Genomic DNA, 20,075 nt, shown 5'->3' with positions numbered 1-20,075 from the left:
ACACGCCTTAAGGAAAATATCTAGGGGTATAGTGAGCATTTTGACCCCACAGGTTTTTTGCAGAAATTATTGGAAGTAGGCCGTGAAAATTAAAATCGACATTCTTTCAAAGAAAAAGCACAGGCCAGACTGACCCTGGCACAGTAGAGGGTAGGCCAGACATGACGGGGATAGGAGGATTATAGGCACAGCATGAGGGGCAGGGTTAGTAGAGGGGTGGATTTACGAGAAGGGAGGTATCTGGGGGTTATTTTAGGACGTGCTGCTGTTTTCCCAGTCTTTTGGATGGGAGCAGCACACAGAGACATCATCAGACTTACCTGAGGTAGACATCATGGCGTCGGCGCCGATGTTCATCAAGCAGATGCGTGCTGCTGCCACTGCACTTGGCGCCGCTTGGTTGGAGGAGCAGGTAGCGGCGGTGGTTAATGCTCCTGCTCCAACAGCTGTCTCTCTCCCCATGCCGTGCCTGGCGTTCCCGACCTCCCGCGAGACTGAGCCCTGACATGGGTCCGAGGACTAGGCGCCACAGAGGGAGCCCTTCAAGGGACCCTCTGGCACTGGCTTCTGGTAGCTCTTCTCCTGCAGTCAGAGCCAGGGCCGGGAGGAATCCCGCTATGCGGCGGAGTCCAGCGGAGGTGGAGGGGTTGAGGCCTACACTTCCGGTCAACCCTCCACTCTCCAGTTCTTCCCAGAGTTCCACTGCCCGGACGGCTGCCCCCGGTGATGTGCCTGCTGGGGCTGGAGCCACATACGGATCGCGAGATGGAGGAAGCAAGGGACCTGCTTCGGGTCGCAGGCCTAGGTCATCGTTGTCGCAGGTGATGCCCGGGCGGCGAGTGGCCCGCCCACCTGCAATTGTCGGCTGCCAGACTAGGAGCTTGGGGATCCACTCCTCCCCCACATCGGTTCCGGCCGTCGTGCACACATGTGCGTGCTACCATAGATTGGAAACCAGATCTACAGAAGACCTTGAAGACGGGGAGCTTCGTGAGCAAGACGTTCCAGCTGATGGGTCCACAGCGCCTGTGCAGCTCGGTGAGTCGGTTTCACCATCTTTACCTTTTCCTGCTATACTTGTGTCTCCTTTTTCTGGGGTGTGTTCGGGGGTTCTGGGTCATGGGGAAATTGTACATGTAGGGTCTGGGTTATTGAATGTTGGGGAAGGGGGTGATAGTCTGCGAAATTTGGTCAGTTGCGTTAAGGAATTGTAGGCCGGTTTGACGGGACGGTCGTCGCCGCACCTCCTACTCGGTCACCTGTGGCAGTGTGGGTTGGGGCGCCCAGGGAGGACAGTGGGGGGGTCTTACTGTTTCGGCAGGGGCTGCAGGGAGTTTAGGTGGGAATACGGAATCAGTGGCGGTTTAAGTTCAGACTGACTCGGCGGCGGCGGTTGATGGGGTTCGTTTGGATAATAAAGCCAGAGGGGAGGTTTATGTGTGTTTTGAGGGACCTTTAGGTGCGCATTTGAAGCATCGGGAAAAAATTTGGAAGGATGAATACGTGGAGGTTTTTTCATTATTGCCCCTTGAGAAATGTAATCTCGATAAGAGAAAACGTGAGGAGAGTTAGGCTGGATTCACACGAGCGTGCCGTTTTTGCGCAGGCAAAAAACGCTGCGTTTTGCCTGCGCAAAAGGCACTTAACAGCTCCGTGTGGCATCAGCATATGATGCGCGGCTGCGTGCTTTTCGCACAGCCGCCATCATTATGATACTCCATTTGGATGTTTGTAAACAGAAAAGCACGTGGTGCTTTTCTGTTTTCATTCATCCTTTTCACTGCTGTTGCGCAAATCACGCTGGTCGCACGGAAGTGCTTCCGTGTGGCATGCGTGTTTTTCACGCACCCATTGACTTCAATGGGTGCGTGATGCGCGAAAAATGCCCAAAGAACAGACATGTCGTGACTTTTTTTCAGCGGACTCACGCTGAGTAATAATCACGCACATGTCTGTACGGCCCCATAGACTAATATAGGTCCGTGCGACGGGCGTGAAAATCACGCGCGTTGCACGGACGTATTTCCCGGTCGTCTGAATAAGGCCTAAGAAGGAGGAAGAGGAAAAATGTAGTTATCGCCTTATACCTAAGACTTTTGTTAACTGGTTACAGGTGTTCACCATTTTAGCCAGTGTTATTGGGGAAAAGGCGCCGGAACATTGTTCCCCCCTTTTTTGCTATATGGACTCCATTGGTGAGGCGCATAGGGTTTACGGCGGTTTAGCTTGGCTGTGTTATGATGAGCAATTTAGACAAAGGAAGGCGGTTTGGCCCAGTATTAGGTGGGATCTTTCCCTTTGGTTGCGAGTTACTGCTCCGGTAAGACTGGGTCACTCCTTTCCCGGGAGCGGAGGGTCAGCGGGACAGTCTCGTCAATATAGCTCAGGTGGTAATGCAAAACTCGGTCTTTGCTGGCAATACAATCAGGGGCAGAGTAAATTCGGTGCAGGATGTAAGTTCAAGCACATTTGCTCTCAATGCAATGGTGCGTCACACGGGGCATCTAAATGCTTGCGGAAGGGAAAACGAGGTGAGGGAGGGGGTTTTAACTCCAGTCATGGGGGTGACGCCAGTGAAACTGGAAAGGATGGTCAGGTTTTTAAATAGTTATCCTGATAGGCCCAAATCGCAATTGTTGTTTGACGGTTTTAACGTGGGTTTTCGCATTCCCTCTCCTCCTCATAGAGTCCCCTTTTCAATTAAAAATTTGAAGTCGGCTCACCAGCATCCCAAAGTGATTAGGGACAAATTGGCTAAGGAGGTGGAGTTGGGGCATATGTCGGGGCCATTTAGTTCCATCCCTATTACGGGTTTGGTTGTCTCCCCGCTGGGGGTTGCCCCAAAAAAGGAAGCAAACAAATTCAGTTTGATTCACCATTTGTCTTATACAAAGGGCTCTTCGGTTAACGACGGGATAGATGGCGACCTTTGTTCAGTTATATATACGTAATTTGACGCGGCAGTGCATTGGGTGCGTTACCACGTTACGGGGGCATTAATGGCAAAGACGGATGTTGAGGCGGCTTTCCGACTGTTACCAGTGTATGCAGATAGTCAACGGTTATTGGGTTGTTTTTGGGGGGTGTGGTTTTTATGTGGATCGGTGCCCCCTATGGGTTGTTCCATTTCTTGTGCGTATTTTGAGGCGTTTAGCTAGTTTTTAGAATGGGTGGTCAAATCGGTGGCGGGGGTGGATTCGATCAGACATTATTTAGATGATTTCTTGTGCATCGAGCCGAGATAGTCGAAGGTGTGTGCGAATTTGTTGTACACGGTACACAGTGTGGCGCACGACTTTGGGGTGCCATTGGCTCCTGACAAGACAGTGGGTTCAACAACTACCATTGAATTTTTGGGCATTACGATTGACTCGGTGGCCAACTCCCGGTTGACTAGTTATTGGCGTTGCGAGCAGAAGTTGCCAGGGCCTGTCTTCTTAAAAAAATTACCTTGAAGGAACTTCAGTCTCTTCTGGGGAAGTTGAATTTTGCGTGCCACATAATGCCGATGGGCAGGGTTTTTTGTCGTCGTCTGGCTGTGGCTACGGTGGGTGTGCGTGAACTGCACCATTTTATACGGCTCCTGACGGAGCTTAAGGCGGATTTGAGAGTATCGGGGGATTTTCTGGAACACTATAATGACCGTTCCTATTTGATGAGTTCTGTGGTTGAGAACGTGGATGTGGATTTATTCACGGATGCGTCGGGGGCTTTGGGTTTCAGGGCTTTTTGTCACGGGCAGTGGTGTAACGGGTCTTGGCCGGTTAAGTGGGTGGAATCGGGAATTTGGCCCTGCTCGAGCTGTTTCTCATCGTGGTGGCGGTAACTATTTGGGGGGACAGGCTCAGGGACAAGAAAGCTAGGTTCCATTGAGATAGTTTGGGGGTGGTCTTGGCGATTAATAATATTACGGCTTCTTCCCCTCCGGTGGTGCGCCTATTACGTCATCTGGTGTTGGTGTGTTTGGATTTGAATGCTTGGGTTGTGGCAGTACATGTGCTGGGTGTTGATAATTCCATAGCTGACGCTCTCTCTCATTTGCAGTGGGATCGGTTCCGGTTATTGGTGCCAGATGCGGAGGAAGTGAGTATCGCTTGTCCGGGCCATCTGTGGGAGTTGGTGTTTGAGCGGCGGGAGAATTGATTAGGCGTTCGGATGCAGACAGCACGTGGACGGCTAATTGGAGGTATTGGGCGGAGTGGTTGGAATCTTTGGGTGATGTCGGGTCAGAGGAGGACAGGTTGGTGGCTCTGCTTTTCCTGTTAGGCCATGCGGTTGACTCAAAATGGTCTGTCGCTCGAGTCAATCGCCTGATGGCAGCACTCACTTTTGGTTTTAAATTGCGGGGTTTGAAGAATGTGACAAAAGAGTTCTTAGTGCGTCAGGCATTAAGAGGTTTTCGCAAGAGTTTTAGAAAAAAAAGACACCAGGCGTCCGATTTAGTTTCAAATGTTAGTACAATTGGGGGGATGGGTCGGTTTAGTTTGCAGTTCGGCCCATGACTTTCATTTATTTTTCCTCGCTTTTTCTCTAGCGTTTGTTGGGACCCTCCGGATCTGGGAACCCGTTTCGCCCAGCTCTTGACGCCCCGGGGGGCTTTTGCGCGAGGATGTTGATTTTGTTTGAAGACAGGATTGAGTTTAGACTTCGTTGTTCAAAGACGGATCAGTTTGGCAAGGGTAGGCGGGTGGTCATTTTCGCAGTATCAGGGAGTGAGGTCTGCCCGTGCGTTGTTTAAGAGTTTTTGGCGAGGCTGCGGGGGATCAACGGGCACCCTTGTTATGTCACAGGGATGGTTCATTTTTGTCGAAATTCCAGTTCACTTCCGTTTTTAAAAAATGTCTGGTGGTTGGGGGTATTGACACGGACAACTTTTCATCTCACTCATTTCGGATTGGGGCGGCGACGGAAGCCAGTAGGTGGGGTCTTGATGAGGCGGGCGTGCGGCATATTGGTCGCTGGGAATCTGTGCATGTCCGTTCGTATGTGCGTCCTCACCTGTTATTGAATGTATAGTTGTGTAATGCTGTTATTTCGCTGTACGGTTGTCTGAGTCTGATGTGTGTGAATGTTTTCCTAACCCTTGGTTTGTTTGTTGTCTTGTTCTAGGTACCAGACCTGCCCTTATTTGGATCCTGGGGCATTTATTTCTTAATAAAATGGCTGCTGTGACCAATTTATCCAAAAACTCGGTGTCGAGTTTTCTTGAGAAAGGGGTGGCTTATGACTGTGTAACAGATATTAGGTAAGTGTAATTTACATACACATACATCACTCGACTTACCCCAAGTCAAGCACAGGCCAGCCATGACAGGGATAGGAGGGAGGATTACAGGCACAGCATGAGGGGCAGGGTTAGTAGAGGGGGTGGGTTCACGAGAAGGGAGGGATCTGGGGGTTATTTTAGGATGTGTTGTGGATTTCCCTATCTTTTGGACAAGAGCAGCACACCGTAGAGACATCCCTGCCCGCCCCCTTTTTTATCGGAGCATTTGGACATGGAATTAGAAGGACAAGTGTGGTGGCCAACTTTTGCAGTTTTTGTCATGGCAGCTTGCTGGGGAGTCCTTGAAGTTAGACAAATAATTATGGGCGGGGGACGCACCGTGGGTATGTATCCCCCCGAGTTATAAAGATGAAAGGACACTGTCTGGCGGCTGGATAATGTGGATTCCTTAGGGTGTTATCCCTTAGGAGAGGTGGCAGTTACCTTACGGCATCAGCCAGGAATATTGTTGCCTCTGAGCCGGGTTTTTTACGGCTGGGGGTAAAATGGTGGGGCAGATAGCCGGTAACAACAAAAAGTATATTTATAGCTCCAAGGACTTCTCCTAGTCTATGTGTTAATGTTTGTTTGTCAGTGGTGTCTGACGTGTTGGGTTATAATTTATTATTCGTGTATTATTGGTTTATTATTGTTTAGTTAATAAATAATATATTATTTATGGTTAATTGAGTTAACTAACTTTTTTCCATTTATTTCATAATAAAATGGCTGCTGTGGCCAATTTATCCAAACCCTCGGTGTCGAGTTTTCTTGAGAGAAATGAGTGGGTTATGACTGTGTAACAGATATTAGGTAAGTGTAATTTGCATACACATACATCACTCGACTTACCCCAAGTCATTTAGGTTTAGCTAATTTTTTCTCATTTCCACAAGGACTAAAGAAGAAAAAGCACTGCAAAATTTGTAAAGCAATTTCTCCTGAGCAAAACAATACCCCACATGTGGTCATAAACGGTTGTTTGGACACACAGCGGGGCTTAGAAGGGATAGAGTGCCATTTGGCTTTTGGAGCTCAAATCTAGCGGGAATGGTTTGCGGAGGCCATGTCATATTTGCAAAGCTCCTGAGGTACTAAAACAGAGAAAACGCCCAAAAAGTGACTCCATTTAGGAATTCATCTAGGGGTGTAGTGAGCATTTTGACCCCACAGGTGTTTAATAGATATTATTAGAATTGGGCAGTGAAAATAAAAACAATCCTTTTTCTTCAATAAGACGTAGCTTTAGATCAACATTTTTCATTTTCTCAAAAAATAAATAAAGGAAAAAAAGAACCACAACATTTGTAAAGCAACTTCTCTGGAGTACGGAAATACCCCATATGTGGTCATAAACGGCTGTTTGGGCACACGGCAAGGATCAGAAGAGAAGGAGCGGCATTTGGCTTTTTCTTGACACTATGTCGCTTTTGCAAAGCCCCTAAGGTACCAGTACAGTGGTAACTACCCAAAAGTGACTTCATTTGGCATACTGCACCCCTTGAGGAATTAATCTAGGGGTGCAGTGTGCATTTTGACCCCACAGATGTTTCATAGATTTTATTTGAATTGGGCAGTGAAAATAAAAATTATTTATTTTTCCAATAAGACGTAGCTTTAGCTCAAAATTTTTCATTTTCTCCAAAAATAAAGGAGAAAAAGCACCCCAACATTTGTAAAGCAATTTCTCCCGAGTACAGCAATACCCCATATGTGGTCATAAACTGCTGTTTGGGCACACAGCAGGGCTCAGAAGTGAAGGAGCGCGATTTCGCTTTTCGAGCGCAGATTTTGCTGAATTGGCTTCTGGTCGCTATGTCGCATTTGCAAAGCCCCTGCAGGACCAAAACAGTGGAAACCCCCAGAAGTGACCCCATTTTGGAAACAACACCCCTCAAGGTATTCACCTAGGGGTGTAGTGAGCATGTTAATCCCGCAGGTGTTTTGCAGAAATTAGTGTGAACTCGATGTTGCAGAGTGAAAATGGGATTTTTTCCATAGATATGCCAATACGTGGTGCTCAGCTTGTGCCACCATAACAAGACAGCGCTCTAATTATTATGCTGTGTTTCCCTGTTTTAGAATTAGCCTACATGGGACACTAATCTTTTGCCTGGACGTTTGACAGAGCTCATGAGTGAAAGAGTACCATGCGAAATTGAGACCTAATTTGGCGACTTACAAAGTATTGGTTCACAATTGCAGAGCTCTCATGTGAAATAATAAAAGAAACCACTGAGAAGTGACCCCATTTTAGAAACTACACCCCTCAAGGCATTTATTAAGGGGTGTAGTGAGCATTTTTACCCCACATGTCTTTTCCAGGAATGATTGCGCTGCGGATGGTGCAAAGTAAAAATTTCAGTTTTTCCCTAGATATGCCATTTCAGTGGCAAATATGTCATGTCCAGCCTATGCCACTGGAGACACACACCCCAAAAATTGTTAAAAGGGTTCTCCGGGGTATGGCGATGCCATATATGTGGAAGTAAACTTCTGTTTGGGCACGCTGTAGGACTCAGAAGGGAAGGAGCACCGTTTGGCTTTTGAAGCAAAATTTTTTCTTGGTAGTAGTTTTGTTTGGAGTTTTACTGGTATGGTTTATAATGCGGGGGCAAATGTAAGCCGGGCAAAGTACATCAGGGGCATAGTCAGGAGGTATAATAATGGGGTAAATAAAAAAAAAGTTAAATGATCCAAAGATATTTGTTACGCTGTGATACAATCCTTTCTGCACAGGCTAGTATCGCACTGATAAATGGCGTCCTTTCTTATTCCCCTATTGGTCCACACTCTGCACCTTTGCAGTTTGGAGAATTTTGTTGGGAAAGCGTTGTCCTGGTATAATACACGCACCCTCGCTTCCAGCGGATATGTTTGGGCCCTCCCGTTCCTGGTTCCCTAATTTTAGGGCCTCGATAAATCGCCTCTTGAAACAGAAGAAATGTTCCCCTCGGGCACAACTGCATATTTTTATTTCCTGATTTATTGGAGCCTTAACTAATTTTATTTTTTCATAGACGTAGTGGTATGAGGGCTGTTTTTTTGCCGGACGCGCTGTAGTTGTTATTGGTACCATTTTGAGGTACATGCGACTTTTTGATCACCTTTTTATACTATTTTTTGTGAGGCAAGGTGACCAAAAAACAGCAATTCTGGCATAGTTTTTTATATACAGCGTTCACCAACCGTTATAAATTACATGTTAACTTTATACTGCGGGTCAGTACGATTCCGGCGATACCTAATTTATGCCATTTTTTGCACAATAAAATTATTTTTGTAAAAAGAATGTAATTTTTTCTGTCACCATGTTGTGAGAAACATAACTTTTTAATTTTAACATTTTTTCGTCGACGGAGCTGTATGAGGGCTTTTTGTGAGACGAGCTATCGTTTTTATAGGTACCATTTTTGGATACACACTTTTTATTTACATTTTTGTAGTGCAAAGTGACCATAAAACAGAAATTCTGGCATGGTTTTTTACGGTTTGTTTATACGCCGTTCACCGCCTTGAATAAATAGCATAATATTTTTATAGTTTAGGCCGTTACGGTCGTGGCGATACCAAATATCTATGGTTTATTTTTTTTTCAATAATAAAGGACTTGATAAGGGAAAAAGGGTGATTGTATTTTATTTTATTACTTGAAACTTTTATTATATTTTGCACAACTTTATTTTTTCACTTTTTTTTGTACACTTTTTTTTAGTCCCACTAGGGGACTTGAAGGTTCAACTGTCAGATTTTTTTCTAAAACATTGCACTACCTATGTAGTGCAATGTATTAGGTCTGTCAATCATTCACTGACAGCAAGCCGATTAGGCTTCTCCTCGGAGCGGGGACTAATCAGCTTCTGTTATGGCACAGCAGGAGGCCATTGTTAGCTCTCCTGTTGCCATAGTATCAGTTGGCAGCCCTGCGATTGCAGGGCAGAGCTGCCGATCTGCTGACAACCACAAAGATGCAGCGATCGCTTTTGATCGTTGCATCTAAGGGGTTATTCGCAGGGATCAGATCGAGCTCCGGTTCCTGCCATTACAGGTGAATGTCAGCTGTAACATACAGCTGACATCCACTGCTTTGCAGGGCAGAGCTGCCGATCTGCTGACAACCACAAAGATGCAGCGATCGCTTTTGATCGTTGCATCTAAGGGGTTAATCGCAGGGATCAGAGCTAGCTCCGGTTCCTGCCATTACAGGTGAATGTCAGCTGTAACATACAGTTGACATCCACCGCTGATGACGCCGGCTCAACTTCTGAGCCGTCGACCATCTTGCCGACGGCTACGGAAGCCATTTAGATCCCGCCTCCGGGCGGGGGCTGGAAGTTTCCCGTACTAGGCAGACCGGGAGGCCAGTATTAGTCCTCTGGTTGCCATTGCAGCCACCGACACCCTGGTGATTTCATTGCTGGGGTGCCGATGAGCTGCAAACACCTTAAATGCAGCGATCGCTTTTGACCGCTGCATTTAAGGGGTTAATGGCAGGGATCAAAGCCAACTTCGGTCCCCGCCATTACAGCAGGGTGTCAGCTGGAAGATACAGCTGACATCCGGGGATGATGGTGGTGCTCTTCTCATTGCTATGCTCATGCCATGTATTTTTTCCCTTAACTGAAACAGCAAAAAGTGCCTACAGATATTTCTTATATAACAAATATTGGACTGGAATTATACGTAAAAGGGATGAGTATTGAATTTATTTATTTGATGGATGTTGTAATACAGATCTTCCTGGCTGTAGAGTGCCAATGTGTTTGCAATTTAAATTTGTAACAATAATTATTATTGGTTTAATTCACTTCTATGTATTGCAGGTAATAAACTAAAAAAATATGAAAAGCATAAAACATTTTCTCAAAAAAAAACAGAGAAAGCGACGTTTGATCTACGCTAGAAAACACAAGCCATTAAATCCTTGGGCAGATATTCATCTTCATTTCTAAAGCAGTTCCAGACAAAGTAAATGAGATTAACGTTGCTTTTTCTGTAGATATGTGAAATTCGAAGTTTTCCAGACCTGACCTGTTCTCAAAGAGGAACGATGCTGATAGGTGAACTCCGCTCTTTATATTGTCTGGGGAGATGCGGTATCTTTCATTAAACTTTATTCCAACTTTTATTTAGCGCTGCTTGGCCGCATTTATCTAACCTTCTAAATTATAATAATGGTCTTGACAATTTTTTTTTACCCTTATACTAAAAACAGTTGAACTCTTGTTCTGCAGAGGGAAGGTATCGTGAGTGATTTTACGACTCCGGTGTTTAATCACGGCTATCTTTTATAAAATCACAAAAATACTAAATACAATGATAAAAGGCTGAAGGGAGAGGGGGAGCTGTAAATTGTATGGGGGTCTTCTATAAATTTTTGGGTCAGTTTTCAAAAATTATTCAGATTAACATGTCGTTATACCAGAGCCGCTGCACGTAGTCTAAAGGATTGTAAGGAATCTAATGAGAATGTAGGGAGCGTACACAAAGTAATGGGGCCCCGTAGCAAAACTGAGGTCCTCTTACATTGGCCAATTTTGGCAGGTGCAACGAGCACTGATCAACTAGACAGCTCGTTGATCGCTCGTCTCCATACATTTCTATCATGTCGGCAGCGCGTCTCCCTGTTTACACACAAAGATGTGCTGGCAACAATTTTTTTAAAACGCTACAATCAGCAGATGATCGAGCGTTTGCTGTTCATCTTCTGATCGCAGGGCAATTATTGGCAACGAGCGTTCTATGAACGATCGTTTGTCCGATAATTGGGCCTTGTAAAAGGGCCTTAACCCTATCCCCTACTGAGAGCTCTGCCAAGTGTACTTTTGTTAAATTAACCCCAGGTCTGTTTTCGTGTTTTTTTCGTCTTTGTTTTTCATCCCTGCCTTCAAAGAGTCATTTAATGTACCATATAATGTACTGGTACCAATACCCTATTTATATTGTTTTATGTTTCACTACTTTTATATTTTACTATTAAAAAAATCTTTGAGGAGCAGCCACTGTATATTTTTGGCGGACGGCTCTAATCCTTAAAGCCTTCGCCATAGTATATCTACGGCACAGGCTAAAGTTGACTTTAGCTGGAGACCCTACAGGGAAGATAGATGCATTTTTTACCCCTATTGTCTTCTCTGGTTTCACATACACAGTGCTCAATGAGCGCAGTGTGTAGAATATTGGCACCGATGGTCAGAGGGCGCAGTTTATGGGCACCATATAGTGGGGTTTCCCTCTCTGATAGATATGCTCCTGGCAAATTTTAGGAATTCGTGTAAATTATAGCAGAGTTAGCTTAGATTACACTTTGTGACAAGATGCGACAAATTTATTAAGAGGCGTGCAACGCCTCATAAATTTATGGCATCTGCAGCGACCCGGTGAGAGCTAGGAGAAGAAGGGTGTAGTAGTAGGAGCCCAGGCAGTGACATGGGTGGATGTTGTCCTCCTGTCTGGGGTCTTCACGGTGGCAGGTATTACCTCCACCAAACCTTCCCTCACTCCTTAGGACCGAAGCAGTGATGAGGGGGTCGCATCTGGGATGATGGTCATAGTAGTTCTTCCCCCGATGCACTCCCTGTTTAATGTCTCCTGACCAGATGGAAGGTGGGGTGCCCTTGATGGTGTTGGGGTGTGGACGCAGGTCAGGAGACGGAGGCTGGACAGTATTTGAACTGGTAAAACTCACAGTTTATTGCAGCCTAGAGGAAAATGGTCTTAAGAGGACTCTGGCTGGGTTGGATCTGGTTTCCAGTCTTCCTGCGTTCTCTGAGTGGCAGCTATTGGTATCTTCTGAGACACGTTTACTATACCTCTATAGTTCAACTCTTCTGTTGTGCATTTCTCAACTGCGGGGTGCACACTAAGTCCAAAATGCTGAGTTTCCTCACAGACTTTACTTCGGCCACCAACAACCTCACTCTTCAACTGCCAACCTTCAACTTCCCTGGAAGACAGGCAAGCTCCACCTTCTCTAACTTGGCTCCTCCCTCCCTCCAGAGTCTTCCAAACCCGCTCCAACCTCATCCATGAGCCATCTCAAAGGCATACCAAAAGAAAACAGTGTGAACAGTGTAGACTCAATTACACATTAATCCTCTATACTTTAGTAGGGTCCTAGCGGGACACTACACATCTTATTCCAGCAGGCTTGATGTCAGTCTTAGTAAATCTGGGTCTATGTATTTTCCATAAAACCGGCAGTATAACTATTTGGAGTATGTTTACTTATATACTTGATAACGCTCCAGTGCTCCATTTTTTTTTTTTTAACACAAAGCTTATTTTCCCATTTCCCCGCAAACAGTCTCTTGGAAAAATCTGGAAAGTGCCTGTTGTCACCACAAGTGGGCGAACCACAGATGGCTTCTATTCAGGTCAATAGGAGCCATGTAACATTGTATACAGCTCCCCTAGTGGTATCAGTAGCTAGTAGAGACTTTTCCAACTAGTTATGAAGGGGAACAAACTGAGCAGCGGAGCCTTGTCGAGTAAATTTGGAAAACTCTGCAAATCCTGTATACTGTTGGTTTCCTCATTTTAGATGGGCTTTTTGGTTTTCATTATTTTTCTATTGTTTAGTCTTACCTTGATTTCCCTTGGTGCAGGTTTTACCATCCTCTTCCAAGAAATAACCTTCATGACACTCACACCTATAACTTCCCAGAGTGTTGATGCAGATCTGAGAACAGACGGTCTGATTCTTCAGCACACACTCATCAATATCTGTAAAAATACAAAGCATACATATCAATGGAAGAACAACATCCTTCCAGAAAAAAAATTCTACCTTACATGAAAAAAATCCCCAGTAAATAGAAGTTCCTGAATTATTTTCATTTGTTCCTTTGCTGTATGTAAGCCTCTTGATAGTAGTATGACTGCCTAGCTTCCTCAACATTAGTTAAGCCAGCTTTCTTGCAGTTTTAAAGGCAAGGTAGACCCATCACAAACAATTTTTTTTTTTAAATTGTCCCAATTCAATTATAATTAAAAATGAAACAACCTTCCAAATAGAAACTAGATTAAACTAGATTAAACTAGATTAAAAATTTTGCAACGTTTTGTGTCTACAGCTCCTATGCAGATCTGTGTCTCCATAGTAACAGACTACAAACCAACACTGTGTAGTCTGATCCTGCAGTCATGCTCACCTACTTCCTCCTAACCCACCAAATGTATATTAGTAATAATTAAGGGACAGATAGCAATGACTATGACTGCAAGCTCAGACTACAGAGGGTTTGTTTGTAGTCTGTTACCATGGAGACCCATAGGTCTGCATAGGAGCTGTAGACACAAAATGGTAGGTCATTTTTAATCAAGACTATTTGCAAAGTTACTCTGTTTTTCATTTTAGATGCATTGGGACAAACAATATTGGACACAGGTGGACAAAAGTGCCATTTGAATGGCAAATCTGCTTAGTATTAAATTTAATATGGGAGGGAGGGATGTGAGTATAGATAATTAGCTAGATCTACCTTTTAAGAGACTGAAACTTGGATGATAAACCCCATGGGAGCAGTAATACTATTCATATGAGGTGGTCACCCAGCTTTCCTGGAAATAAATATCAATGAGAAACAGAAAACTGGGAAGAATAATGAGAATTTCTCACTAAAACAACATGAAATGTTAAATACTTTTGTGTCAAAAAAGACAAAAGTATAATAGGTATGATACCTTTATTGGCTAACCATAAAAGTTCTATATGCAGCTTTCAGAGCACAGAGGCCCCTTCTTCAGGCAGTTTACAAATGAATGACTTAGAAAAAAGCACAACATTTAGATGTTACACAAAGACAATTAGTACATGAGGTGATACATCATTAAGATAAGCCGGGGCAATAAAACTGAGGTTATAGGGGTGATGACTTAGGAGTTAAGGCATCTGGAGTCAGTCTGATGGGGGACGTGACGTGTGTCCATGTAGTGGCTCATAAATCCTGGTGTTAGATTGAGGCCTTGTGTCAATGACTGGAATTTTATCATCATCTTGAATTCCCAAATTTTTCTTTCAAGATGATGATAAAATTCCAGTCATTGACACAAGGCCTCAATCTAACACCAGGATTTATGAGCCACTACATGGACACACGTCATGTCCCCCATCAGACTGACTCCAGATGCCTTAACTCCTAAGTCATCACCCCTATAACCTCAGTTTTATTGCCCCGGCTTATCTTAATGATGTATCACCTCATGTACTAATTGTCTTTGTGTAACATCTAAATGTTGTGCTTTTTTCTAAGTCATTCATTTGTAAACTGCCTGAAGAAGGGGCCTCTGTGCTCTGAAAGCTTGCATATAGAACTTTTATGGTTAGCCAATAAAGGTATCATACCTATTATACTTTTGTCTTTTTTGACACAAAAGTATTTAACATTTCATATTGTCTCTGGCTAACACGGTACTACACTATTTTTCACTAAAACAACCAAATAAATATAAATCCTTGTCAGTTTTTAGGAAAGCTGGGTGAAAACCAATTCGTTAGCACTGCGACGCCAAATGCAGTTGTCACACCACTTTCTCATACATCTGAATGTCAACTTTGCCCAATTATGCAGAGATACATTACATGCTCCCATATTGCAGTATTAGTTCAGAATTTGTGGTGTCATTGCAGATTGAACCCAGGACCTTCTACAGATGTAATGACCACTACATTATGACACGTGAAATCTTAGTGTAGCGATTTTTTGTTCAGGGCTCTAGATGACAATCCCCAATGAGTTGCATTGGCGGCCATATTTGTTGTAACTCAGCTTTCCTAGAAACAAAAAAAGTCTCCATAACCGACATGAGGGGAAATGCTAACAAATATCTAGAACATCGTCCACCTTATCACAAAGTCGCTGGATACATCGGAAGAACATGACATGGAACACTTGGCAACCTACAAGGAGGAACATATTCATTTTTTTCAAAACATCCTCAAATCCATCTTAAGCCTTAGTCAATTGCTTTCTCAACACTGCTTGTCATTTTTCACTAAAATGAAAGCTGCTTGTTGGGCGTCCAAGGACACATTCATAATGACTTCAGGGACAGCAGAAAAGATTCCTCCTGAATCTTGGACCACATCATGAAATTTCCTGCTCCCCTTCTCGAGAACTGATGAGGCTGCTACATCTTTATGTTCTACCTACGTGTGATGCTGATGAAAATGTCTCCTCCGAGATCTCTAAACAGTCCTCGCTTGAACTGAATAATTGGATCATCTATCAGACCACAATGTAGTCATTGGATGATTATATGGGCATGAAGAATAGGAGTGTGCTCTCCACCGAGCTTGCTCGGCCTTGAAAGTGGTTTTTAATCTTAAGGAGATATCACGTTTCAGCCTTTCCTTATAGATGGGATCTTGGTGTTTTACGAGACATTCTGCGGTTGTGATTGACTCTCGGCAGTTGCCAAACACAGCACATCGTACATACATTTTTATATAAGACATCAATAACAGGCTCTTACTTTTCACCAGAGAGCAGTTTTCACCAGGAAAGTGTAGTACTTAACCCATCTATTCCTATTAATATTCCTGTGTTGAAAAAGTTCCCATCTATTTTATTTGGCCCGGTTGGCTGTAAGAGCACACGGATGAAGGATCTGATTTTTGGAAGTCTTGCAGGACATTACAGAGCAAGGATAAATGAGGAGAAATAAAATGTAATGCTGTTATTGTTGTTTTTGGCGTAGCCATTACCAAGCTATACAGGCAAATAGAGTCCATTTGGGAATCCACTGCTCCGATTAATGGGTGGGTGGTGGTGATTTTTACTAATATATGTTATGGGTGGTTACAATGGAATTTTTCAGAGTACTGTTTGCTGTGTCCCTAGAACATAAGGCCAAATTAAAGGCGTAAAGTATACATGTACTAATATAGTCAATGATCTGACCTGAAATAATTACCTTAACCATTGTCATTTTGTGACTTACTGTCACGTTGTGTTCGTGGACCCTTCGTATAGGGTACCTGTGGCAGCTCGGACAGTAGCAAGGCAGGCTCGGCTGGGACTAGGCCGCAGGTAGACGTCAGGCGTGGTGAAGCAGGACAGGCGTGGTATACAGCACAGCACAACTTCAGCTCAGCACGGCACTAGACCAGGATAGCACGAGATACAGGAAACAGGATACAGGAGCAGGGAACACTGGGAACTGGGTAACACTAGGTGGCCATTTGCATAGACAAACTTAGGGTACGACAACAACAACTCTCAATCGTGGGAGGAAGGGGCTGAGCCCTTCTTATAGTCCAGGGTACTATGGTCTGATTAATCATGAAAGTCCAGTGCGCGCGCTGCCCCTTTAAGAGCGGGCACGAGCGTGCGTGCACACCCTACGTGACCTGGCCGAGGTGAGTGGAAGTGAGCGCTGGTGTCTCCTGAGGAAGAGACTGGGGCCAGCGCTCGCAGATCCATGGCTGCAGGCGTCAGGGGGTGAGTGAGCCTGACGGCCCGTGGCCATGGGCATGACACTTAACCTTTGGTCAGAAGGTGATCGCAATTGGTTAGATGCTGGCTAAATCAAGGTGCAGAGTCTCTCCCTGTCCTGCACATTCCTCGGTCGTGGTCCCCAAAATAGTAACCAATTAGTGGCAGGAGCACTGTAGAGGTGTAGGAGCCATACAAAATTGGTGTCCTCATGGGGAAACCAGTCAGGATGCCGAAAACCAGAGGAGAAGATGAACATAAAACCAGAAGATGGGCCAGGGGTCAAAACCAAGAGGTAGAACTACAAGTACCAGGCAACAGTTCCAAAGAAAAAAAGAAAAATATATGCAAAAGTAGAAAATCTTTATTGAATATAATACACAATGACATACTACGGAATAAAAAGGATGGAACATATACGGAGATACAGACAGTAAGGTCAGATGTATAAGAACATAGGCAAACAGAGTCAACCAACCGTCGGTGACCGGGAACATTGGAAAAAGAAATCGACCTCCTTAAAGATAAAATCCAACAGTCTTTATTAACAAAGGAGGAGATTGATATTTTTGACAAAACGTTGGAGGAGGAACTAATTAAGTGGGGAAAAAGAGACACAAGACCTCAAAACTAGGAAATTTCAACATGATCTGAGTGATTTCCAGTCTAATAAGATCTATCGCTGGCATACTAAAAGCGATAGAGCCCGATCCTTGTCTCGCTCCGTCTCTTCTACCTCGCTTCTATCTGAAGAAGAATGTGGCGTTTTTTTAGACAGACCACAGGCCGCAGGAGATGGAGACCCTATGTACAATCTCAGAACACCGGCAGTAAAAAGAAAGACCAGAGGGGTGTTCAACAGGGACAAGAGAAACAGGAGGCTCTAAAGGTAATTAATTGATCTACATATATTCTATCGCCCTCCCAAGTGGATGTATTACAAAGGGGTCTGTCCTTTTCCCCTATGGGCAAATTTGATCTTTTTACCACAATTAAAGACCTAGCCCTTTTCTCTAGGAAACGGTTAAAATATTTCAGTAGAAATGATTGCACTATTTCCATGGGCACATTGGGGAAAAACAGGCCTTTAATGCTCTTATGTCACTGTTGGAGGAACAGGAGGAAAGGGTGGACCCTAGATTACCCATGCATCTGTGCCGCCGCTCCCAACATTTCCCCCCTTTTGCGTTATGTCCTTCAGTGGACATTTTTTTTCAAACTAGTCAAAAAAGATTTAGAAACCATTTCAGAGAAACGAGTGACCTGTAATCTTAATTTCAATCAAAGACAGGCCATCAAACAATTTAAAATTTTTTAAGGATGTGGTTATTAAACCAGCTGATAAGGGGGGAATGTTGTGATATGGCCGGCACAGATGTATGAGAGCGAAGCATTCCACCAGCTTAATATGCAACAGTGCTATCGTAGGTTATCATCTGATCCCACCCTGATCTTCAAAAGAGAACTAGATACCATATTACAGAGGGGTGTGGACAAACAGATTATTAATCCTAAATTGAAGGAGGGTCTTTCGGTCGACTTCCCAATTAAACCCACTTTTTATTTATTGCCTAAAGTGCATAAAAATTCCATCAGCCCTCCTGGTCGTCCAATCGTATCAGGGATTGGGGGCCATTGCGAGAATATTTGTAGATTCATTGATTTCTTTTTACAAAAATGTGTGGAAACCCTGCCATCTTAGATTAGGGACACAATGGATATGTTACAACGGCTCAATGGGCTACACCTTGATGATGATATGCTCTTGGTGACGTGTGACGTGGAGTCCCTGTATACGTCTATATGCCACGACCACGGGGTGCGTGCATCAAGACATTTTCTGCATATGACCAATCATGACCCGGATCTTATTGAATTTGTTTTATGTCTTTTGAATTACGCTTTGAACCATAATTTTTTTACTTTTAAGGACCGCCTTTTTCTACAGCTCCAGGGCACGGCGATGGGAGCGACGTGTGATCCCTCATATGCCAATTTATTCCTGGGGCTGTGGGAAAGGGATATTGTCCAGCAAACTCCGGGTCATGATGCAGTACTCCTGTGGTCGAGGTATATAGACGATATTCTACATATCTGGCAGGGCTCCATGCCACAATTAGAATTCTTTTTGGCCTCTCTTAATGTTAACGATTTTAACATTAAACTTACGTGGAAATACAGTCATACCTGTGTAGAGTTCTTAGATATTCTCTTTATGAAGGATGATAAGGGATCTATTTCCACTGACATCTTTAGGAAGAAAACCTCGACCAACGCCCTCCTTCATGCTACTTCTGCACATTACCCGAAGGTCAAGAAGGCCATACCTGTGGGCCAGTTCTTGAGGGCGAGGCATGTCTGCTCCAGTGACAGTAATTTTGAGTGTTAAGCATCTGACATGACAGCAAGGTTTAAAAATCGAGTCTATAGCCAGAGAGACATCTGAAGGGGTTATCTAAGAGCAAAGCATTCAATCAGTGATGGACTTCTGGTGAGTAAGCCCAAAAAGAAAAATATGCACCAAAATGTTAGGTTTATCACTACATTTAATCCACAATGGATAGAGATCCGTGATATTCTACAAAAACATTGGCGGGTCTTACTCACTGATTGTGATCTGGCAGGGGTCTTGCCCTGTTACCCCTCCATCACATGGAGAAGGTCTAAGAATTTGATGGATCTTTTAACATCTAGCCTCTACGTTCCTAGTGCCCCTCAAAGCCTGTTTGGTAGTCAAGGCCCCCCTTGGGGGTCCTTTAATTGTGGAAACTGTTCTGCTTGTAAATACATCACATGTGCCTTCAATTTTTACAGTTCCAACAGAGGTAAGGATTACAAGATTGTATATAATATTACTTGTAATACAGAAGCTGTGGTTTATTTTTTTCCACTTGCCCATGTGACCTTATGTATGTTGGAATGACTAGTAGACCTTTGACGGTACGTGTGTTGGAACATGTCAATAAAATAAAATCTACCAATGTACAGGAGATTGAAAAACTTCAACCTATTGCCCGACATTTTCGTGAGCATCATTCCTGTAACCCTAGGGGTTTTGTGGTGCGTGGAATAGATAGAATCTCCTTGGGTTGGAGAGGAGGGGACGTACGTTTGGCATTGCTAAGGAAGGTAATGAAATGGATCACTTTACTCAACACAATGGCACCATTTGGTTTGAATGAGGCCACTAGTTTCAAGCCCTTTTTGTAATCCACAACTTTACGTGAATTTTATTTCTCTAGGGGTTTTTTCTTGTTTTTTATTTATTTTTTATTTTACAGTATCTACAATATTGAATTAATGGGACTGTCTTTATGAGAATCATATCTGATTGGAGAACAAGAATGCTGTTGCAAACAAGCTGGTTCACT

General features: G+C 44.0%; 1 protein-coding gene across 2 annotated transcripts in view; it reads right to left on the bottom strand.

The window, feature by feature from the left end:
* CCBE1 (collagen and calcium binding EGF domains 1) overlaps positions 1-20,075 on the bottom strand; it is a 324,484-nt gene that overhangs the window by 46,972 nt on the left and 257,437 nt on the right. For both annotated transcript variants that reach the window (XM_075841021.1, XM_075841012.1), the window contains exon 5: positions 12,854-12,991. In XM_075841021.1, the coding sequence (XP_075697136.1) occupies positions 12,854-12,991 (138 nt within the window). The remainder of the gene's footprint in view (positions 1-12,853; positions 12,992-20,075) is intronic.

This window comes from Rhinoderma darwinii, chromosome 1 (assembly GCF_050947455.1).
Source record: "Rhinoderma darwinii isolate aRhiDar2 chromosome 1, aRhiDar2.hap1, whole genome shotgun sequence".
In the NCBI taxonomy this organism is placed as follows: domain Eukaryota; kingdom Metazoa; phylum Chordata; class Amphibia; order Anura; family Rhinodermatidae; genus Rhinoderma; species Rhinoderma darwinii.
Note: the sequence above shows the minus strand (reverse complement) of the source record. Positions and strands in the feature narration are given on the sequence as shown.